General features: G+C 41.1%; 1 protein-coding gene across 1 annotated transcript in view; it reads left to right on the top strand.

Moving 5' to 3' along the window:
- kif21b (kinesin family member 21B) overlaps window positions 1-2384 on the top strand; it is a gene marked incomplete at its 3' end in the record, with an annotated part of 72099 nt that extends 69715 nt beyond the window's left edge. Inside the window, exons 33-34 of the mRNA XM_083971062.1 lie at window positions 236-435; window positions 2285-2384. Of these exons, the coding sequence (XP_083827188.1) occupies window positions 236-435; window positions 2285-2384 (300 nt within the window). The remainder of the gene's footprint in view (window positions 1-235; window positions 436-2284) is intronic.
- Window positions 2385-24074: the final 21690 nt, after the last annotated feature.

Genomic DNA, 24074 nt, shown 5'->3' with positions numbered 1-24074 from the left:
AGCGACTGAGAAAAACTGTAATGTGTTGTGTGTTAACGGTTTGAATTTGTCATTTATTAAGATGAAAAGACCCCAGGAAGAAAAGCTGCTCCGTGGCAAAAGCTAATGGGGATCTAAATAAACAAACAAACAAACCACAGGGTTATTATTTAATGTTAAAACGCAGAATATTTAGTATCTTCCTCTCTTTCTCTCTCTCTCTGACTCTTAATGTCTCTCCACCTTCACTCCGCAGCAAATCCCCAACGCCCACAAGGACTGGGTGTGTGCGCTGGCCTACGTCCCGGGCCGGCCCATGCTGCTGAGCGCCTGCCGCGGCGGCATGCTGAAGGTGTGGAACGTAGACAACTTCACCCCCATCGGAGAGGTCAGAGGTCACGACAGCCCCATCAACGCCATCTGCACCAACTCCAGACAGATCTTCACTGCGTCCAGGTAAGAGAAAAACAAGTTTTAATTACCACCTATGATATTAATGTGGAAAAGACTGAACTCCTTTGAAGACTATCACCAATGTTCAAAGTCAAACACACCTTTGAAAGTCCAAATAAAGTTTTATTTTTCATTCTTAATGATCACTTTCAACAAATAATTGATGTGATAATATGAAGATAATTATCAAATTTTAAGTTCAGAAACACACATAAGCATGTAAAAATAAGAGCAAAAGGAAGGAGCACCGTGTGGCGCAGTGGGTTGAGCAGACACCTCATATGCAGAGGCTATAGTCCTCGCTGCAGTTGGCCCCAGTTTGAATCATGCATAGGGCGGACCTTTACTGCATGTCATTCCCCCTCTTTCTCCACATTGAATAAAGGCAAAAAATGACCCAAAATATACAAAAAAAAAAAAAAAAGACCAAAAACAAATGAATCCCATCAAAGATCCAGTGTGTAATAACTGGCAAGGTTTATTGGCAAAATCTGAAGTAGTATACCCATAAATATATTTGTATTTGTAAGTGTATAATCGCTATAAAATAAAATTTGTTTGATTTTCGTAGCCTTGTAATTCCTCTTTTATATACATACTGTATAGCAAGGGTCTTGCTTTAGAGAGTGTCACCATCTTGCCCCGCCATGTTTGTACGGCAACCCGAGTTTTGCGTTCGTAAATCGAAGAAGAAGGAGGAGGAAACAGCTGACATATCGTAAAATGGTTTAGATCTTCACCTTATTGCTCCATGTTCATGAGATACTCCCAGTCGTCCCAGTTGTGGTATACAAGTGTTTTTGTCCTCGGAGGCCACCGCCATTTTGCAGACGGGAGGGGTGAGCGCTGCAATCTAGAATCTGAACTCTGGATATCACGGTTTTCCCCTCCATTTTACACACTGGACCTTTAACAGCTACTGTCTGTGCAGCCAAACTGTCATGATGCAGCTTCACTGATGTCCAGAGATGATTAAAAACACATCATGGGCACCACAGTTTATTAAAACGTGTGTTAATCCACCGCTGAAAATAGTTCCCCAACAAATGCAACAACAGTTTGAGTCGTGTTTGCTGCCTGAGCTTCTTTTAAAAAACAAAACAGACTCGCATCTTTAGGATTAAACGGGCTTGAGTTGAGTCTGAGCAGGTGTTTGGAAAAGCACCGAGAGAGACGGACGATCCGAGTGGGTTTTGTTGCAATTTGCTGACAATAACACAAATACAGAGACGAGTGTCAGCCTCATCAGGAGGAGAGGAGGAGAGGAGGAGAGCGAGCCGGGAGGATCTGGAGGTTGAAAACCCGGAAAAAAAAACTGGTCCAGAGCTTCGTCTGCCTTGTACCCAATGTGAAATTCTTACATTATGATTCATGCTTGGTTCATTTCATGCATTAATCTGCTGCCCGTGTGTGTGTGTGTGTGTGTATATGTGTGTGTATGTGTGCGCTCAGGGAGGGTCATTGTGTTTTCCTCTCCAGTTCTGCTCCTGGTTTCATCAGACTGAGTTAATGCTTGTTTGTGCCTGAGTGAGTGAGACGTACGGCAGAGTCTCTCTAGTCTGTCTGTGTCCATTTTTCTCTCTTCTCAATTAACTCGTCGTGGGCTTTTCACTGAAGTTGATTATCTCTCCTCCGCGCCCTCTCCTCCTCCTCTCTTCTTCCCACTCTCTCTCTTCTTTCTTTCTTTTTTCATCACCTCCTTTCATCTTAATGATCTCTCGCTGGGTTCCTGTCCCTTCCTGTCACCTTCTCCTGTGGACAAAATATTTCCTCATGTTCTGCCTCCTCTCCCTCTCCCTCCTCCTCCTCTTCCTCCTCCTCCTCCTCTTCCTCTTCCTCTTGTCGAACCCAGTGACTGCAGGGTGAAGTTGTGGACCTATGTACCAGGCTTGACCCCGTGTCTCCCTCGACGCGTCCTGGCCATCAAGGGCCGGGCCACCAGCCTCCCGTGATTGCCTCCTCTCCGCCCACCAACCCTCCCCTCCTCTGGTACTCTCTTCAACTAATTTCCACCTTCTTTTCTTTTCTTTTCTTTTCCCCTCCTTTTTCTTCTGTTTCTGCCCTGTTTTTCATTATTTTCAGTTTCAAGCAACTCTACAATCATTATTTTCTGTTGTTTCTTTTGTCTATAATTTCTATTATTCTACTTTTCATCATGATTATGGATTTAAAATTTAAAAAAAATTGCAGATCACTGCCTCCACTTAGACAAAACAGCCTCTCATTGACTGAACAAATGACTCCTAGTTCTGCTCAGAATAACCTGTTTGTGTGCAGATCTAATTTGTCTGCTGCAGCCATTGCTCTACTTAAAGTAACATGGTTTATTTTCTTTCTTGCTCACAGTTGGATGAGAAAATCCATACCACTTCTTTTCTCTTCAATATGAAATCGCAGCTGCAGCCAATAGTCAGTTAGCTTAGCCTGAAGCGCGAAGGCCGCCTGAAACTCATTGTTTTTTATTTGTAGGTATTAATTAAAGGAGATGCGAACTTAATTAATGAGGTCAGTCCTGTGTCTTCTCCCTTCATGCTAAGCTAACGGCCTGCTGGCTGTAGCTTTATGCTGCCAATAAGCCTAATTGTCAAAATGTCAAGTTATTTATTTACTTTTTTGAAAACCTGCAGCGTTACCTTTCAGCAGAATTCACTCATTTGACATTTAACATCACCTAACATCCACCGAAGTGCAAAGTTAACTTCTTAAGCTCATGTTAATGAAAAAAAAAAGGGTGATGTAGTAGTCGTAGCGGTGCCTAAAGGATCAGGCCGAGGTGTCGGGGCCGACCGACGCCCCTGTGGGAATCTGCAAGAAAGTGAAAATGAAATTGCTCGGTCAGTTCAGGGAAAAGAGTTGTGTGCAGGTTGATTAGATTTACTTGTTGCGGGGTTACGAATCATACTGCAATTTTCTAAGAGGTTTTTTTTTTTTTTTACCTGACGCTGTGGAGATGGGTCTTTTTTGAAGTGTGTGTGGGCATGCGTGTGTGTGCGAGTGTGTGTGCGTGCATGCGTGTGTGTGAAGTGTACTTTGATGTCATTGTCTTTCTGTTGTGTCTGATGCATAATGGCTTGTGTTGAAAGGTACGACTGCCTGATTGATGTTCTCTTATTTTCTCTTTGTTGTGTTGTTGTGTTCTCCTCGCTTTCCTTTTCCCTCCCCCCATTACCCCTCGCCTCTCTCTCTCTCTCTATCTCCCTCTCCCTCTTTCTCTCGTTCTCTCTCTCCCTCTCTAGTGACAAGACGGTGAAGATCTGGCTGTCAAAGGTGTGGAGGAAGAGGTGACGACTGAAAATGGCCGCGGTTCCTCCGTGAACCGCTCTGCTGCAACTTCAGTCGCTGATCTGTGACCTGCTACACTTTCGGTAATGGGATGCAACACTGAAAATCACCATTTCCGAGGCAATCAAGGTTTTTTTTTTCTCTTTTTGTCACAATGCAAAGTGATAAAGCTGAAGTGGAATATAATTTCAATTGCAAAACGACTTTTTTTTTTTTTTTTTTTTTTTTAACTGCCAATTTGAAAGTGCCATTCGGGTGCGATGCGACTTGGACAAGAAAAAAAAAGAAGAAAAACGCATCTTCCCGAGCATGGAAACACCAGGCAGAACAAACGATACTTCTCCTGACAGGAAAATGTACCACAGTCTGGTATAAAAAGGAAAAGAAAAGTGTCCTTCTGTTCTTTTAGGAAGGTTTCAGAAACCTTGTGGAACAGCGAGAGATGAATTAACTCAGAGATGCGTTGATGTGTTCATGCATCTACGGTATACTATAGTGTGGAAGTGGAGACGCGCTTCAGATCTAAATCCCAGAGCGACGCTACCTAACAAGAGGAACTTCTTCGTTTGTGCTCATCGGTGTCGACTCGTAGCTGCTCTGATACTGGACACACTGGACATTCATACTCTGTGTTCATGGCAGTGGATGATGCACTGGAAACTAACACACAACTCCATCACTTTATACAGTTTAACACTGAGACTGAACTGTATTCAACAAGTCGTGTTTGTTTTTTGTTTTTTGTTATAATTTTTATTAATTTATTATTTTCCCTACCTCAGTTGTTTTGGACTTTGTTGTGAGGTGGGAGGGAACATCTTTACGGGTCTCTGTGCACAAACACCTGGTGCTTGACTTTTTTTTTTTTTTTTTTTTTTTTTTTGTAGGAAGTCTTCATTTAATGCCTGGCTCTTCTTTATTCTTCATCTCCGTGTGGATGTGTCCTCTGTGGCCCTTTGGCTATCAGACCGTCTCTCTTTTTGCTTGCTGCTGACCTTGCAAACAGCAAAGCACACGTCCAGTAGCACAACTTAAAGGTAGCACGGAGGTATAGGGCCCCCAACCTCCCCAGAGGATGTGTATTATCTCTGCTCTGTTGCAAAGTTGCAAACTCCAGTGAAAACAAGGAAAAGAAACAGCACTGCAGATGCACAGGAGAAAAAAAAACAAGAAAAAAAAGAAGCGGTCGCTGCCTGCAGTGCCCGCACCTCAGACATTTGTGAGTTAGGTACTTCTGTGAGGCCAAAGTGCCAGATCATTATCTTAAACATCCTGCACTGCAACGGCCCACACCTGCCATTTTATTCTCCCTGCTAATGGGGAAGAGGAGCTTCACCAGTCCTGCTTTCAGCTCCACTCTGATCTGCAGGATCAGTGACAGTGTCAGACTGACTGACCAGCCTTACTGAAGAGTCCACTTCCCTTCCCTGCTAACTGAACTTCTCGCGAAAAAGCCAATTTAATTAGAGGTCTCGCAGCTCTACCGGCTGCTTTTCAGGCAAGATTACTTGGGTGAAAGTAGGTCATAACTGAGAGGGATTTTATTTTCTTATTAAAATCCCAGTTTTTCCTTCCACCCACTATTTGCTGCTACATTTAAAGACAGGGAGAAACTTCCTGTACCCGTGCACTGATGTACAAATCTGTTTATGTGGCAGATTATGTGTGTGGGCATATGCACAAACTGTGGACACACACACACAAACACAAACACAAACACAACATTTCAGGGGATGTTTCGGTTATCCGTCTTGCCTGAAAGGTCTTGGCATCCCTTACAGTGTTGATTTTGTGTCTTTTTAATGAAGTAAATTCACCACATATGCACATATACATACTATATATACATACAGACTTTTGGATTCAACTGTTAATACACACACCTACAGGCAACAGTGAGAACCGAGGTTTTTCAAAGTGAGTTCGTTTATCTTTTTGATCTGACGCTTTTGAATTCACAGATTCACATCACTGTCTGTGTGTGTGTGTGTGTGTGTGTGTGAACTTCTTCCTGCATCACTCTAACATGACAAACAGAATTTTTAAGCCTCTTGTCGTACAGATGTCTCTTACCACTTTGTACAAACCCACCTACGATCTGTATCTGTTAGTATCACAATATCACAGTTTCAGTTTTGTTCAGCTGTGAAGTCTCACTCCCCTGACTGTGCAGACGGGAAGACAAAGAAAAAGAAAAACACTTTGGTGCACTTTTCCTTTTTAAAAAAGACCCAGAAACATGTGTAGTGTTGTTTAATTAAACAGAGCTTGGATCATCAAACATCAGTCACACTGCAGATACTGAATTTGCCAATGTACAGCAACAAGTTAAGTGAGAATGCACTGCTGGTGTTTAATGAATCCAATGTGCGTTTTTAAAGCTGCTTACACTTTCCAAAAAGCAATGATGTGGGTTTTGGTTTTTATATTAGGAGGGGCGGGAGATGGATGCAAACGTGTGGATGGGGGGGGGGGGATTTGTTCAAGCGTTTCTTGGTTTTAATATTTTGCTACGCTTAGAAACTCAGGTAAAGGTTGAAGGATAATATTAGTCATATGTTAGTCATTACTTGACCCTGTGAAGAATAAGTAGCCCTTTGAAAATGACCAAATGCCTTGTTTAAGACATTTCTTTTTTTTTTTACTTTAAGAAAAAAAGGTACTATGGAGGGATGTGTCACCCCTTTTTTTGTATAAGAAAAAGAATTACTCATTTTCATTTTCATGTTTTCCTGTTGCATTTGATTCCCTTTACTTATAACATAATGTGCTGTGCTTTTCTGTACAAAACGTACACATAACGTTAAATGACTCTCTTTTTTCCAATCTGGCCAAAGCTGAAGGTCTAGCAACTCTTAGAAAATGTGCACTGATTTTAGACCGTGATTACTTGTTTATAAAATATGTATAAAGTGTGTTATCTGTACAGTAGTTTGCCTGAAGTGAGTGGTACACAATGTGGTCAGTAGGGAAATTAACCTGCATAACATAATGGGTTGTAAAATGTTGACGTCAAGTCGGACTCTGCTGGGCCCCTTCGCTGTACGCTCTGTATTTATCTGTGCCAATTAGCCTAGCTGACCCTGCGCACCAGCTTTGGTGGTGGTGTTTCACGTGCTAACAATGCTAACGCAGCCTTTATCTCTCTTTTCTTCCATTCACACACACTCGTACTTATTGCTTAAGAAGCTTTCGTATAGTGCTATAGCTTTAGGCGCTCTCTCATGTGCCCACCCACTCCCCTCCACCCCCACTGCTCCCATGCTTGTACATTTTGCTGAAGGATGCATGATGGTCGTCGTGGTGCTCATCGGTTGATTGGACGCCTCAAAACGTAGCAGTTCAGCAGGGCAGCACATCCCTGCATGTGTTGTCAGTTTTTAATGTTTAAAGGGATAGTTCAACAACATTTTGCCATAATCACTATAGTCATAGCAGTAGGTTCGTTACCTTTATTTGTTGGTGCAAGCTATTTTTAGAACGGTGGAGCAGAGCCGCAAACTGCTCAGAGTTACGCTTATGGAGGCTCATGGGATTTCTTGGTTTCCCTCATCAAACTCATCAAATACACAATCCAGCAACTCCAAAACGCTCTGGTGGACAAGTTGTGACCTGCGCATTCACCACGCTATGAGATAATAACGGAACGATACGAGACTTAGTTGTTTTAGAGGTAAATTAATGCAAAACCGCTGATGCGCGTTCCTGTCAGGGACAGTTTGTCTCTGCATTTCCCTCCCGGTTTTGCATGAATTTACCTCTAAAACAACTCTGTCTCGTAACGTTCTATTATTATCTCATAGCATGGTGAAGGTGCAGGTCACAACTTGTCCACCAGAGCGTTTTGGAGTTGTTGAATTGTGTATTTGATGAGTTTGGTGAGGGAAACCAAGAAATCCCATTAACCTCCGTAGCGCTCGAGGCTCTGCTCCGCCGTTCTAAAAATAGCTTGCGCCGACAATTAAAGGTAACAAACCTACAGTACTCCTAAAACTATAGGGATTATGGCAATGGGCCAATTTGCCAAAATGTTGAATTATCCCTTTAACACCTGAGTGGATTTACTGTCAGAGCCTCAGGAGGATCAGACTGTTGGTTTGTTGGTTGGTTGGTTGCGCTGACACTCCATGTTTTATGCATAAAATGTGTCACAAGAATGTAAAGTGTTTCCACAAAAGCTGCTTCCTTGGATTATTTCTAAAAGCCAAAGGGAAGTCCTGAAACCCCAAAGGTACCTGTGAGGTTTTTAATCTCAGCCGATGTCAGCACCACGCCATGACTCACGTGTAAATAGTTGTGTGTTTTTTTTTTATATTACAGAGAAGATGAAGTTGAGGTTTATCTGACTTCTCCTTCTCATCAGCTGAGCCTGAGTTCGATCTCTTCAAATTAGGATTTACATGCACTTTGAATAATGAATATAGCTGTGAATTTCCAGATGTAGTCTAGCTAGCTTGGTTTTAGTTAGACTTAGTTTACAAAGACTGAACTCATGAGTCCCAAACAACATGGCCGACACAACACAGAAAACATCTGGTTCGATCTACGGTAGGTTTAGAAATCAGCCATATTAATGTTTGTGCTGATACAATATGTAAGATAGAGAGTTTCCCAGTTCGTCCCAGCCTTTAAAATCCACTGCCCCCCTTTTTTTTTCTAGTAAATATTACATGGCAATGAGAAATTTCACTTTGACTGAGCAGCATGCGAAAACCTTCCCCGAAGCTCAGGAGAGAAGTCCATCTTTATTTCCCCGGCCGTCTGCTGGCATTCAGGCATTTTTCTTGATATTACTGACAACAAACACACTGTATTACTCCTTGAGTGATGTAATCAGAGACACAAGATGAGGGGATCTAACCTCATTTATTCCTAAGATTGAGCATGTACTATTGTTTGATCAATACCCTCCTCTGATCCCAGATGGATGCAGCCAGCTGGTCGCAATTTTCTGTAGCCAAGTGTAAGGGGGAAAAAAATAAAAATCTATTGTAAGTTTCTGTAGCTCCTATAACCGACTTGACCAAAGCTAAAAAAAAAACACTTTAACAGCTGATTGCTCTCAGTCTTGAAGCTACTATGATTGTAATTGAAAATGTATAACTTTGGTGCCCCCTAAATGTTAGTATTGAAAAAAAAAAAGAAAGACCCAGTGGGAAGCGGTGCCCGGGGACACAAAACACACTCTTTACTTAAGCCTGCCGCCCTTTAGTAGCTGTTGCTTTTTGTCATTTTTTCTCTCCTTTAGTGACAGCAGTCGAAGCTTTACCTTGAAATTCACAATATTTATTGTGGGTCTTCATCTGCAGCTGGGAAAAATCCAGCGTTTTATCACTTCTTGACACCTGAGTGTCTTTGGTTTTGCCAGGGATGAATAAAAATCCATCATTTTCCAAACCCTGTATGTACTGTATACAGTATATTGATCATATTAGAGCTCTGTGTGCGTCATTAGAGCATGTGGAGAAATCCAAAGCTTAAAAAGGCCTCAGTTATGATTGGACAATCTGTTTGTTTTTTTTGTGGGAGGGGGGGCAGGCTTTAGTGAACAGTCAAAACTGTGCCATTTTTCACAGGAAAACAAGCAGCTTACCTTGCAGCAGCGGTTTTAATGAGTCGATGCTCGTCAATATTGAACCACTGAACATACTGGAGAGTCAGAGAGAGTGATGTGTTGTGATTATCACCTTTCCCAGCCCAGACTACTCGGAGATGAGTCAAGTCAGCGTCTCAGCTTCAGCTTCAGCCTCGTGCCTCAGCCAACAGGCTTCACTGCCTTAAAGAAACAGAATGTGAACATGTAGAAACATCAATAATCACCCACTTAAAATCCTGAATCTGTAACAGATCGATCCAGAGGGATTGTTAAGATCGTCCTGCAGATTGTGTGATTCTGTTCCCCAGTCAGGCAACGTCTCTGCTCCGCTCTGCTCTGCTCACTTTATCATCGTGGCTGAAAAGACTTTCAACTTTGCCTCAGGCTGCTGAGTGGATGAGATCGCATTTAGACCCAATCATGAGGGCTGCTGATCAAGAGCGCACTTAACTGCTCTGCTGCTTGGCGGCAAACTCACTATCACACACACACACACACTGGCACACATCTCTGCAGCTGCTTGTGTAGTTTTTTGCCCTCCAGGTGTGTGTGTGTGTGTGTGTGTGTGTGTGTGTTACAGTATCATATTGAGCTCACGTGTGGTAAAACACTATGTGACACTGTCTGTGAAGTATGTACTCATGGGACATGCAGGGTCAAAGGTCATTTGTGCCTTTTATTGCACAGACTACTCCCTCTTAAGAGTGTAAATGTGTGTACAGTCCTTTTTTTATATATATATGACAATGTGCATGCAACCAATCCATGTAAAATATGTTTTAACTGTAAATAATGTAAATACATATTTAATGAAGGAAACAACATTCCCTCGAGGAAATAAATAAGTTGAAAACAATTGTCGTTTTGTTTCTTCTGGTGTGATGAATAAATTGGTTTCTAGATCAGATTTTAGTGCATAAAGTCACTTTTTCTATAAACAAAGGTTCTTAATATGATTTTCTGTAATATATCTGTTTTTTAAACATAACAAGCAATTTGAAAGTCTTTGATTTTATCATATAATATGCATGTTAATCGATAATAAGTCCAAGCAGAAAGTTCAGTCCTTGTATAATGAACAAAAATCAAAGATCCTTTTTGACGCTTGATGACACTTGATTATCTAACAGGTTATTTTTGAACAGATTGATTGGACTTTTTAAAAGTACTTACTGAGCTGTCTGCAGATTATAGCACTTAGCTCTTGATTTCCTCCGTCTGACACGAGAGGACCTGAGAATGAAAATAATCTTCTACCTTCGCAGACGGACGAGGAGTTTATTGATCATTCAGGATAAACAGACAAACAGGTTCGGATGTAGACATAGAGCGGGGATGTTTTTCAGCCAGATGCATTTCTTCTTTCTTTCCTTCTGGGTTGGAGATATACCGGCTCAGAGCTCGTACATCTTCATTTCCTTTTGCAAACTCTGATCATTAACTGTGTGTCGGGCTGCACTTGTCCCAGCCACGATGGGAGACACAAGCACTGTGATGTACGACGGCCATTAATGCCTCAGAGGGGGGAAAAACCACTTGAAGATGCCAGTCACAAACCAATAAACATCCATAACAATCCCTGCCAGGTCCCAGCTGCATGTGCCGCATCTGCTCTCCTCCTAGTATGATAAACTTTTGAAATCATTTCAGTGTTTTAGTCTGTTTCATTACACCACAGTGCTGCAGTTAAGTGTCTTCTACTGATCCATCAGTGCTTGTCCCAATTGGTCAATCACCTTGTACCTAAGTATAAAATCAATTTCAAAATCACTCAAATGCTTCAAAAGATGAGTAAAGGTCTTATTTTCATCATCATGATGTCAGTGGGTCAGTCAGAGATCCACCTCTTTACACAGAAACCTGTTGCTGATGGTTGTCAATCTAAGAATGCATAAAGAGCTTTATTTATTGAATAAAAAAAAAACACAATAAAAGAAGAAGCAAAACCAATCAAACAGTTAAGACAAAGGTTAAAAAACAAAACAAATGCTAACATGTCCAAAAAGGAGCAGGAAGAAGCACAACCTTATCTAATCCTTATCCTATCATTTCTCCACTATAGTCAATAATTAGCTTCCTACCAATTAATCATTAGTTGACTATTGCTATAGGCTATACCTGTTTGTGCCGGGCGCATGACGTCTTTCCGACTACCTATTTCTCCGACTTCCCATTTCTCCGACCATACATTTCTTTGTCTTTGCGTCCATTAGTCCGACCTCCCATTTCTCCGACTTAAGTAACCCTAACCCTAACACTGTAGAATAACTTGGATTAATGGGTAGTCGGAGAAATGAGCGTATGCTTCCCGTTTGTGCCCAAACACATTTAACCTACCGACTTAATTACAGAACAATAGAAAATAAATCATGTAATGAACAAATAAATCTGAGAGTATGTGGTGATCAAAAAATACCTGGACATCGCTTCAATTCAATGTCTTAACTAAAGACACTGTCGCACTACTCAATTTGATGCTAATTAGGAAAATCTAGCATAAATGTGAAGCTAATTAGCCTATGGTGAACATGGCAAATATTACAGTGTTTAGTGTTGTCATGGATAATAAAAGGAAACCTCTGATTGCTGCCACATCTGGGCAAGAAGATGGTGCAAGAACGGACTGCATTTATTTTTCTACTACTGTAGCGGTAGCATGCTGACATTAGCGGTTTTACAGCCTTTCAGTGCTGTTAGATTCTTATGAATCTAGATCAGGTCAGTGTATTTAAACCTCCTTTAACCAATATTTTTTTTTATATAAATAAAGTTATGTGAATGTGAGCTATGACACTAGTGATAAAACCAGGGTTCTTCAACGTTTTTCAGGCCAAGGACCCCCAATTGATATGATGATATTGTATAAAATTGTGTTTTATATTAAACTTGGCCCTGTGCCATGTATAAACATACCTTGTTAAATGTGCATTCACTACTAAGCTTTTCAAATAACACACAGGTTCATACAGTACAGTATATTCATGTTTTACAGATACAGTGACTACGGTGGCCACTGTGCCACTGCCATTCATAAACAGACCTTGTTAACTGATACCAATGCCAATATCAACAATGTCTGTTCATTGCATGATAATCGTGCAGACAAGCTATTCAAAATGTACGTTTTTATTTGAAACATAAATGTGGAAACTAAAAGATATAAAACACTGCCTAATCAACCAAAAATTCCACGACCCCCCTGTTGAAGACCTCTTGATTAAACCATTAGCATTGTTGTTTCTCTCGGTTCAGAGCATTTTATTGTCTTTCACCTCATTGTTTTGTTTCCTCTGTCACAACTTTACTATTATATTATATTGTCATTCTCAATGGTAGAATGACCCATTGTTTCTACATTCAAGCAGCTGTTTTAAAACCAGAACAACAAAAGCTCTGCCTGCTAATATCTGCCCTGCATCAAAACGGACAGGCAAAATTAGCAGCTACCTGGTGAACATAGTGTAGTGGCCGGCTGTAGTTTAATTTAGTGGCTAAAGAGCCAGAGATTTCCCCCAGGAGTTCATGGAGAGTGAACACAGAGGTACACAGAGCAAATATTGGACTTACATTCATCAGGCTGACACAAACATGAACTCCAAATGAATGCTAATGTTGTCCTCGCTGGGTGTGTAAATAAGCAACTGTTTGCTGACAAGTTCGCTGTCAAATTAAAGATGATAATTTGGGAGGTAAAAAAACTTTCACAAAACCAAAGCAGCAAGGACGTTTAGTCACGTATCTCCCCTTCAGTCTCACATCAAACTCTTGACAGCTTGCTTTTTAAAACTTGTATAACCACAGTGAAGTCACGGCCATGACCTGATGATTAAGAAAAATCATAGGCCTACAGTGAGAATTTGAGACTGTAATATTTATAGATGCAAATGTTTTTTTGTTTTGTTTTTTTAACCTGTTGCTCCTATCTCTGAGAGCAGATGGTGGGAGGAAGCTGAAGCAGGTAGCCTAAATAAATCCAGGAGATTGATAATCGGCATCGTCACGGAAAAAAACGTGTATGCAGAGAGATGGATTTAAATGGATCTATACAGTCTATGAGGTGAATGGATGAAGGAAAACTCGCATTCAGTCATTCAGATAAGAAGAGAGGAAGAATGTAATAAAAAATAAAAAAGGTAATAAATGAACACCTCTGATGTAACATGCTGCACATATACACATCTTATATAAGAGATGAGAGGGGGGAAAAAAGCATGAAAAACATTTTTCTCACAGAATGGTGTTACCTTGAAAGCAGATACGAAGGCTAACAAAAGACGAAATATAACACTGACAGAAAAATGTTTGATAGGAGAGGTTGTAACTTTATTTAACCCTACATAAAGGAAGGAGGAGGACAACAAACACACTCAGAGCCTGTAAAAAAAAAAGACAACATAGGCTACAACATGAGCTCAAAGAGGATTTTAATGGTGAGGAATGTAATAAACATCCTCAAAAAAAAAGAAGCTCCCACTGTTTTTCAGATACATGTACACACAGCGAGGTTCTGCACGACTGCTGAACAAAGCCTCGGACTATCAACCACACAGCACAGCACAGTCTAATCCCATCATGCAACTCGCTCTTTTTAAAAATCCAGTATTACACACCACCACACACTCCAAGCTTCACAGTCATTCATGAACATAGGTGGATAATTAATTAAATAAGAACACAATAACACAATAGAGCTGGCTGTAGTATTGTAATAATATTAACTGTGTGTGTGTTGATTCAAAGAACCACATTTGTGAGGTTCCCATTGAGTTAGAAATGACTCTACATTGAAACTCCTGCAGTCATTCAATTTAATGTCAAGGATGAGAAGAGGCAGTTGCTTCTTTTTCATCGCTCACTGAATAACTTCACACAGTCCACCGCCGTTTGCTTTTTACATCAGAGTCCAGGCTTTTGATCACCCATTAGTTTCCTCTCTTAAATTAATTTAATATCCTCACATTTTGAGAATCACCACAACTATTTGCTTTTTTATCTCGAAAACACAGTATTGCATCTCACTCCAAAGACTGTGTTGGCCATCATGGACATTTTTTTTTTGTCTGTATTTAGCACTATTATGTTTGTTAGGTCGGTTGTGTCAGGTCACTGTGTTGCTTCTAATGGAGGCTTCAGAGCGATCTGTTCCTTTTTCTGCATCAGGATTTATAAAATGAGTCACTATACAGTACCTCTGCAGAAAAGGACTGAATGTGCCTAGAGACAAAGCAGCTAAAATGTTTACAACTGAAAGTGATACATGGGAACGAGTAAGTAAAGTTTTGGGGTCAACAAAGTATAGCAACATATATAAAATACAACTTTTTTTGTTCCCACTTCTCACTTTGTCTTCTTCTTTGACTGTTTTTCCTTCACCGGTGGTTTCGCCTCCTTCCAAGGCAGGAAGTTGTAGGACACCAGAGCTGTGACCAGGTAGGTGGCCATGCCGGTGTACGCTCCCAGCACCAGACACAGCGGCTGCGCCAACACGAACAGACAGAAAACGTTCATCGACGCCCGGTCGTCCAGCTCCACACGGTCTTCCTTGGATGCATTCAGGACCCCGAAGAAATATATCAGAGCCACGGCTGGGTAGAAGGCGAGCTCCACCATGATGTCGTCCACAACACAACACAACAGGAAAGCCTTTAGATTTAACGTAGTACATGCACAAGTTAGAGATTATAGTTTCGTAGGTTGTATTGACTGAGGTTATTTTTCAGAGACACACTCACCTGGATCGGATTTACTCGAAGATATCGCTCCGAAGTGTGAAGGTGGATCTGACGGGAAAGAAACAGACTTGGACCTTTGATCCTCTATCCTGTCAAACATTACCCACCGACTGTTCCTTATCAGGACTCTTGACAGTTGTTTCCTTCAAAACACAATCTGGTTTCTTTTTTATTTAAGCCCTTTAAAAAAACATTTTACTTTTTGTTCATGTGCAAATTTATGAGAGCAACCTTCGTTTTGCAGAATATTTATGAGTTAATGTGTCAATTGAATGATTTGTCACATAATAATTATCTTGCACAGCATCCGCTCTCTCATTGTGTATGGATTCTTCATTTTGCGCCTTTATTCTGGAAAAAGCACACAACATCAAACACACGACAGAGAAAAATATTCTCGATTGTCGTGTCGCATCACGTGTAGGAGAGAGATCAGCGGCGGTGGGTGGATAAAAGGATGCAGGCTTTCATTGAGCAGTGGGGTATCCAGTGAGATTTACAGCTGATACATTCATGAATACTTGTACTGTGAGCCACAAACACAAATAAAACTTTAATAAAATCAAGCTGTAGTGTGTGTGTGTTTGTGTGTGTGTGTGTGTGTGTGTGTGTGTGTGCAGCCCTCTTTACACAAGAATAATAGAGGAGCGTCTTTATTTATTCATTTTTTACTGGTGGGTAGAGCACCATCATGCATCCTGTCAATAAAACCATTTAGGTTTCTGATGTGTGTCTCTTCTGTGCATAGTTACGGATAATATTTCATGAATATCGACAAAGACTTGGAGTAGTTCTTCATTAATTAACTGAGATACAAATCTTTGATATCTTGCCTTGGATGTGTGTGCACCAAATGTGAAGCATTAGCCTAGTTTAGCAATAAAGTAAGAGGAATCAGCAAAGCCATGCAACCTACGCTCACAAGCCATTATATAGGTATATGCATGATATAAGTATTTCTTTGCTGCATGGGGTCAGAGAAAAACTTAAATGTTAAGAAAAATTGTTGTGTTTTTATGGCTGGATTTGCAAGTTTTTCTTGCTTGAAGCATTAAATGACAGATGTGGCTTGAAAGACGCTGCAGGGACAGAGGTTAGTTTTCTCCCCCTGCATCCAGTGTTTATGCTAAGCTAAACTAAGCCAAGGTGAGATAAGATAAGATAAACTAAGCTAAGATAACTGGGTTTAATCTTCATAATAAGGACAATAATGCATGAAGCTCAAACCCTTTAAAAAAACAATCTTGTCTTTTCAGTATCTGTCCATCTATCTGTCCAGTTTCAGAGCTGTTTATTCTGGTCAAGGTTACAGAAAGACAGGATATTATCCCAGCATGCATTTGGTAAAAGGAGCAGCACCATGGACCGTAGAGCAGTACACTCTCTTGACTGGCTGCCAGCACATCACATCTGTTTCTGCAGCATATTAACTAATGTGACGGTATTTGTTGGATTTTTTTTTCTCAGACATACACGCACGGTAATTAATTAAACTGTAATTCAGACATATTAGCCATACTAACTTTGTTCCATTTAATTAAGGTTATAACCACCGTCTCTCAGAGGCAAGAAATAATTTAATAAAGACAATGTGTAATTATGCCACCATCCAGAGTGTTGACACGGAGCAGCCAGAGAGCAGAGAGTGCTTCCTCGGACTGATTTTGTAAAAAAAAAAAGTCCCAGGAGGAAACTTTGCCTGTAGGGAGTTTCTGTGCTGTTCAATCTCAGCATTTAAAGTCATCGCCATGACATACTGTACACTCATTCACGAAGGGCTAAACCTACTCAACATATGCTTCATTAGTGAAAAGATTGAAAAGCAGAGCATATCCAGCAGCCTCCTATCCCTGGAGGACTCACGAGAACGTTTATCTCAGCAGAAAAACTACGATACCATCGAAACTTTTTGGATACTATACTAGATCTGATTAAGAGAGGCAGCTGCAAGCGTCGACTTAAGAAGTTCAGAAATCAGTTTGACTGTGTGTATCTGCTGTCGGCCTGCTCCGAGGAAATGTGGTTATTTTTATTATTCCATCGCTGGAAGCTCTAATGCAGAATGCACTTCTTTTGACTCCCCACTGCTGCAGCCTGAGGGAGCGCCGGGCCGTTAGCCAGTCAATCAGCCACCCAGGCAGCAGTGGCCCCTTCCATAAATACTGTATTTATGTGTGTGTGTGTGTGTGTGTGTGTGTCAATGGCTCCTTCTCTTTTGTTTGTCAATGTCAGAGCAATCACTCATTGAGGGGGTATTTCTCTCACGCACGTTTTGCCACCTCAGGAGGGGTTTGATTCTGGATTAAAACCGCTGGGCCACAGAGCAGGATTACACCCCGGGAGGGAACATGTGGCCCTTTTGAACTGGAGGGGTTTTTATCAAACCCCCCAACTTCTCTGCAGGACACGAGTGAAGCACCCAGAGAGAAACACAAAGTCCCGGCGGTCAGATTTAATCCAGCTCAGTCATGAATCAGAGCTCATTGGTCTTATCGTAAGCTGCAACCAAATAATCATAATAAATTCTGTTCTTGGTGCTGGTGCTGTTCTTGGCACTCTGTTCAGAGTTGTTTATGGTGAGAAACAGTTTCATCTACTTTTTCTGGATTCCCAAATTCTCCATCCTATAATTGAAACTGTGGATTTACTGTATTAGCCGAGGCAATGTGCTCATATTGGACTCGATATGGTGACTGGTGAAGGTCGTGTATACGTGCAGATTAAGAAAAACACAATTCTTAACATTTTTAGCTTCAGTGCTTCATAATGTGAAAACAAATCTTTTAACATTTCATTTCTGAGGTATTCTCTTTGCTTCAGTGTGCTTTGTTCAGTATGAAATTAAATTTCATTGCAACACCTCTGAAAACCCAGACTTAATATTGAGCTTGAAGCTTCAGTGGAAAAGTGATTTAACTCTAAATTCAACATGCAACATCATAAAATACTTCCAGGCTGCAGTGTATTGTGGGGTTTTGAGCATTATTTTGCAGAAATTCATATTTCCTTAAAACCATTAAAGACGTAGTGAGACTATTTGAAATGTAAAGAAGCAACATTAGCTGAAAACACCAACAGTTTCGCTAATTACAAAGTATTTCCGGACCATTTCCTGCATTTAGGCGTCGGCCAAAGGTTGGACGTCCAAATAGTGTTAATGAATGGACATTGTTAGGGTTTATTTTTTAAAGTAATGTTGACATAATCATAGCATGAGATGAAAAGAGTAAACAAATGTTTCATTTTCAAGGTTGGTGAGAAAAAAAAATCACACATTTCACTGTAACGAGCTGCTCTTACTTGACAGAGCGTTTGTCTGTTTTTGTATAATTACTTCCAGAAAGGCGATATTTTTGGACAGCATGACGCAAGTGAGCATAAACACAGTAATTAGTGCTTAGGAAACTGCAGGAAGCCGAGAGAATAGGACAGAGACAGAGGAAAAGGGACATTTGAATCCCCCTACGGTGTTATTAATGTCAGCGGCAGCACAAAGCATTGACCACCTCCCGGTCCGGTGCAATTGGATTGCAATAGTTGTGTTTAAAGGAGATATCCAGCGTTTCGTAGGCTTTTGTTATTGATCGTTCAGCAGGGCACGTTAAAACATTCAGAAACAGGCGTTGTTATGCTTTTTGTTTCTTAGTAAGTGACACCAGCTTTGTGTAATTCATCACAATAAAAATCTTCTCCAAAACAGTTTAATTGTTTTTTGTTTATCACAGAATATGAATTTAATTTATACAGTTAAGACAAATGTCAAGTGTTTGTGCTTTATGGGAAATGTTGGGTTTCTCTTTGTAATTAAATAAGGTGTTGTCCTTGAGATAATGTGAATTATGATGTGGTGCAATACAAATAAAATTGAACTGAACTGAATTTAATTGGCAACTGTGGTAGACGAAAATGAAGTGCATATATTCTAATTGATCTTTGTTGAGTCTGGACTGGACCAGAAACTTTTACCAGCCTTAATAAATGTGCACTTTTCTGTGCTAATTATTTTTGAACAGCCAGCAGTTGATTGAAGTGCTGCTTGTTACAGAGCTGAGATGACAGAGTGCTCAGAAAATAGCATTACATTAACCTTCTCTTTAAAAAATAAACAGCTTGGTTCTGTTTAAAAGAGTAAGAATAGAAGGAAGGAGTCGGATTCAGAGCAGCATTCATTTACAAGCACTGATTAAACTTCTTGTAAATAGCCTAAACGTGTAGGCTACTCCGCCCACAGACTGTATCTCCTGGCTTTTTCCTTGTGTCAGTCCGAGTTCTCAACGGACCGGACCGAACAACACGACCGGACGTAGCGGTAATATGCCTTTTCCTCGTCCATTCTTGAAAAAACAGTCCGTTAAAACATGCTAACCAGCGTTTACAAGCTACCGCGTTCCAGACGTTTTGCCACCAGTCAAGCACCGCCAACCCGGATGTTTACAATCTGTGAAGGGTGAAGATCTATAGGGACCGGGCTATGCGGAAGGACGCTGTACCACTGGTCCTGCTGCATACCTGACGTGGTGCGGCACACCTGTCACTCAGCAACATACCTGATGTTCTTATATTTTTAACCAGGATAGTTCCACACAATGGTGTAGCCACGGGTGTGCCAGGGTGTGCCAGTGCCACCCACAGAGGCAGCTGGCACACCCAAAAATCTGATGCATTTTTTGTTTTTGTTATAGTCTTAATAACATGTTATCAATCAGTCAATCAATTTGTAAAAATTGCCGTCAAAAGAGCTCGCGGAAAAACTGGACTCAAGGCCAGGCCACGCCGTCTTGCCCTTTAAATTGAGAGCTGCGCAGTGCGCACACACAGGTAGTAGCAATACCGTTGTCTTTTACTCTGCTGCTTTGTTTTGCGATATAAAACCATCAGGCCAAGCTGTTACATAATCATATGTGATGAATGATAAGCCCAATAGTTGTGTTCAGATGGTTAAATAGCTTTGTTGATCATGCGATCATCCGGTGCGCTCCTCTCCTCCCTCTCCAGTACCTGGCTGCTCAGCTCTGGGACCAGGACTGAGAGACGTCACCGCCGCCTTCACTCCGTCTTTGATCCCTCTGGTCAGGCGTTTAGACCCGAGTGTGGCCTGAGTTTCCCACCTGAGCTCTGTGCCATAGCGCGCACCTCCAGCTCAATGAATGACAGCAGGTCTCCCAGTTACCTGCTCAGCTGCTGCTCAACACTGATCAGAGCAGCTCTCCCTCGTTTGCCGAGGTTTAATGATGAACCAAAACCTTCTTTTGTTCTCGTTTGATCTCCTCATCTCCCCACTTCATCTGTTCTCTTCTTGTTTTACCAACCACATTCTTACTTTCTCATAGATAATCTCCCACGTTTCTTCTGCTACAGCTTGATAATATGTTTATTTGCCTGTCTCTATTAATCCATCGGATCAAATTTTCATTCACACTCTCCATGGCGGAAACGATTACCACGCGCAAAATACTGCGGTTTGCGTGTGTTGTAATTTAGCGGGTTACTCTTAGTAGATCACCTATTTTGCGTGCACTAACCAAACACCCAAAATTTTACTAGGAGCACGCAATTTAGCGCCCCTTGTCTGGGATCTTAGTAGATCAGGCACAAAGTGTGTTTTTTATGACTTTATTATTGATTTATTTGAGGACGTCACAGGTGTTAATGTTTAGACCTGCTGCAAACTAACAGTTCGTATTTACTCAGCGTTGCATATAAATTAGAAGATAAGTATGATCAGACTTGCCAAAATGATGCGACTCTTAAGCCCAAGTTATTATGTGCAGTCTGTGTCTGATGCTAGTTACAAAAAAAACCAAACCAAACAAAAAAAATCAAACTCTGGGATAGACCCCTTCGCGGCCTACGTCACTGTGACGTCAAGATGTTCGCTGGAGGCAAAACAACTGACCCAGCATCTGTTTAGACAGGCGTCTACTGTGTACGGGACAGGTTTTAAATTCATTTTGAACGAATGTTATGCTCAGCAAACATGAAAAAAAATATATACAGTGGAAACCGCTTATAGTGATCATGTAGGTCCAGAGTCAATGTGATCACTGTAAGCGGTTGATTACGATAACAAATTTTTTATTATTTCACTTAATTTTTTATGCAGAACATTATAGTGCCTTTAGTATGGTTTTTCAATGAGAAAAATTTAACGAAACAGTCGTCAGGGCGATCCTCTCGTCAGCTCCAAACTCACCCTTCTGCACCTCGATCACGGACCACAGCGTGGTTTCCCACACAGCAGTCATTTAACTCACGTGACAGAATAACAACAGTCTCAGTACAGATCTGGGTGCTGCTGCCGGTGTGTTTTTAAAATTAGCGAACTATTGTACAGGAGTGCCGCAGATTTCTCATTCCCCAGCTTGTTTGATTGAGAGTGTTGTTGCTGGATGATTTCTCATGAATAAACGGACAATATGTCACTGTTGGGCTGGGCGATAAAACATAATGATATGCCGAAATAACTTTTCCTCGATAGAAATACAAGACGCGGTCGATAGAAAGTCGGTTTCATTCATCCATGTTTTGACAGACAACACAAACAGCCAGTGATAATGAGAGTTGCGCGGCACCGACAGTCATGTGGCTGCTGCAGCCGTGCACATAAAAGGGACACTGCAAGAAAACAAAATAAATAGGCCTAGTTTTGAAATTGTTTTTGCACATGTTTTCATTCAACACTATAAGCCAGGGCTGCCACCTGTAATTACAAACATCAGATTTTTTGAGTCTCCCCTTTCATGTTTCACCAGCGTTGCAAAACAAAAGACAGGCAAATTCACTGGTTGCACATGTGCACAAGTAGATGAAAAATTTACTCGCACTGTCCCAAATTTTAGGGGCAAAATGCCCCCATTTATGGGCAGTCTGGAGCCCTGTTTAACAGTGGAACACAATAATCAATAGTGTTATTTAAAAAACACTTTGTATGAGTGTTTATTTTGCACAATTAACCTATGTTATAGGCATATTTAATTTGAATGTTTGATTTTGGCCCACGACCCTCCACCCCGATTCATTTTTGGCCCTTCACTGAGAAGAATTTGGGCACCCCTGCGATAAGTGGATTTCTTGATTACAAATTATTTAAACAGCATTTGTATAGAAATTATTCTGTCCCAAGCCTTTTGATCCATATAAGTGGTTGATTACTATATCCGTGATCACTATAAGCGGTTTCCACTGTAATAGGTTCTGTTTAAAAGAGTAAGAATAGAAGGAAAGAGTCGGATCCAGAGCAGCATTCATTTACAAGCACCGATTAATAAACTTCTTGTAAATAAACGTGTACTCCGCCCACAGACTGTATCTCCTGGCTTTTTCCTTGCGTCAGTCCGAGTTCTCAACAGGACTGTAAAACATGCTAACCAACCAGCATTTACAAGCTACCGCGTTCCAGAAGTTTTGCCTCCAGCCAAGCACCGCCAACCCGGATGTTTACAGTCTGTGACGGGATCTATAGGGACCGGGCTAAAATGTATGCGGAAGGACGCTGTACCACTGGTCCTGCTGCATACCTGACGAGGTGCGGCACACCCATCGCTCAGCAGCATACCTGATGTTCTTATATTGTTAACCGGGATAGTTCCACAGCCAACATAGTGCTATTGAGCCTGAGACCAACATACGACATGTAACAGTGTGGCGTTGTTGCCCTCTCTTTTCACCGACAGCCTTCACCGAAGGCATGTTATGTTTGTTTTCTTTATTTTTACCATTTTTTTCCCTATAGAAAAAAAAAAGACATTCAGGTTTTACTGAAGTGGATGAACATGTTTTTGTTTGTCACTGAATGTCAATAAAAAGTAAATAAAATAAAATAAAAGGAATTGGGTGTCATATTAGGTTGAGCAGGCGCCCCATAAACATATAGGCTATAGTCCTCGCTGCAGCAGCCCCAGGTTCAATTCCACCGAATGGCCCCCTCTCTGTCTTTCTCCAGCTCTCCCGACATATAAAGGCATAAAATCTCCAAAGAATACTTTAAAAAGAGAGAAAATGGCAGAAACCGTGCTGTTTGAGGAGATGACACAGGTCTGCAATATTACATCATTTAAGAAACTGTGGTTGATCAATATTCAGGGGACAAAATGCATTACTGAGTGAGTCTGAACACTGGTTTCCCCTGCAGCACCCTGGAGATGTTGAATCTCGGTTTAAGTAGAGATGTGAAAAGCGCTCTCTCTCTGTTGCCTTCATTCCTGATACTGCGGGTTACTTCTCAAGGCAAAATAACTGTTGTAGGTCATCCTCCTCCCCTTCCTCTCTATTTTTTTTTTCCTTCTTCTGTCCTCTGGCCCTGCTCCTGCCAACCCACTCCTTGGAACATCTGCAATAACGTGCTCACCCACACTAAACAGCAAGCCCTTAAAATACATGAATCATCCTGGAGTGAAAAGGGTGTGTGTGTATGTGTGTGTGTGTAGATGTAGATGCGTGTGCCCCTTTATCTCTGTTTATGGGTGGTTATGTGACATATGAGAAAATAATTTGTATTTATATGTACCCATTGGTGCGTATGTCTCAAAGAAAGATTTATGTGTGTGGATGTGTGTGTATGTGTGTGTGTGTGTGTGTGTGTGTGTGTTCCTGATCCTCAGCTGGAGGGTTGTGTGGGCAGAAGCATCCTGTGCCGGCGTAAATTGATTTCCAGAATCCAGACGCTAGGTGCTCTATGCTGGAAAGAGCTGTGTGCTTCTGCACCCATTTATGAAAGGAGGTAAAATGGTTTATAGCAGTGTGTGTGTGCATCCCTCTGTGTGTGTCTGTGTGTATGTGTGTGTGTGTGTGTGTGTGTGTGTGATGTGCATAGGAGCGAGTAAGAGGGAAAGACAAACAGACAGAAAATGTACAATGAATGATACAGGAAAACAGATGTCTGCACATCCATATTGACCAAAAAGTGACAACTACGGTTTCAAAAAGTTGATTTTCCCAGATGTGAACAGTGGTGAACATCTGCTTGTTTGTTTATTCATGCATTATTATTATTATTATTATTATTATATTATTAACATGCATTTCATAAGTGT

This window comes from Trachurus trachurus (genome assembly GCF_905171665.1).
Source record: "Trachurus trachurus genome assembly, chromosome: 5".
Taxonomy (NCBI): domain Eukaryota; kingdom Metazoa; phylum Chordata; class Actinopteri; order Carangiformes; family Carangidae; genus Trachurus; species Trachurus trachurus.
This window is presented reverse-complemented; position numbering and strand designations above follow the sequence as displayed.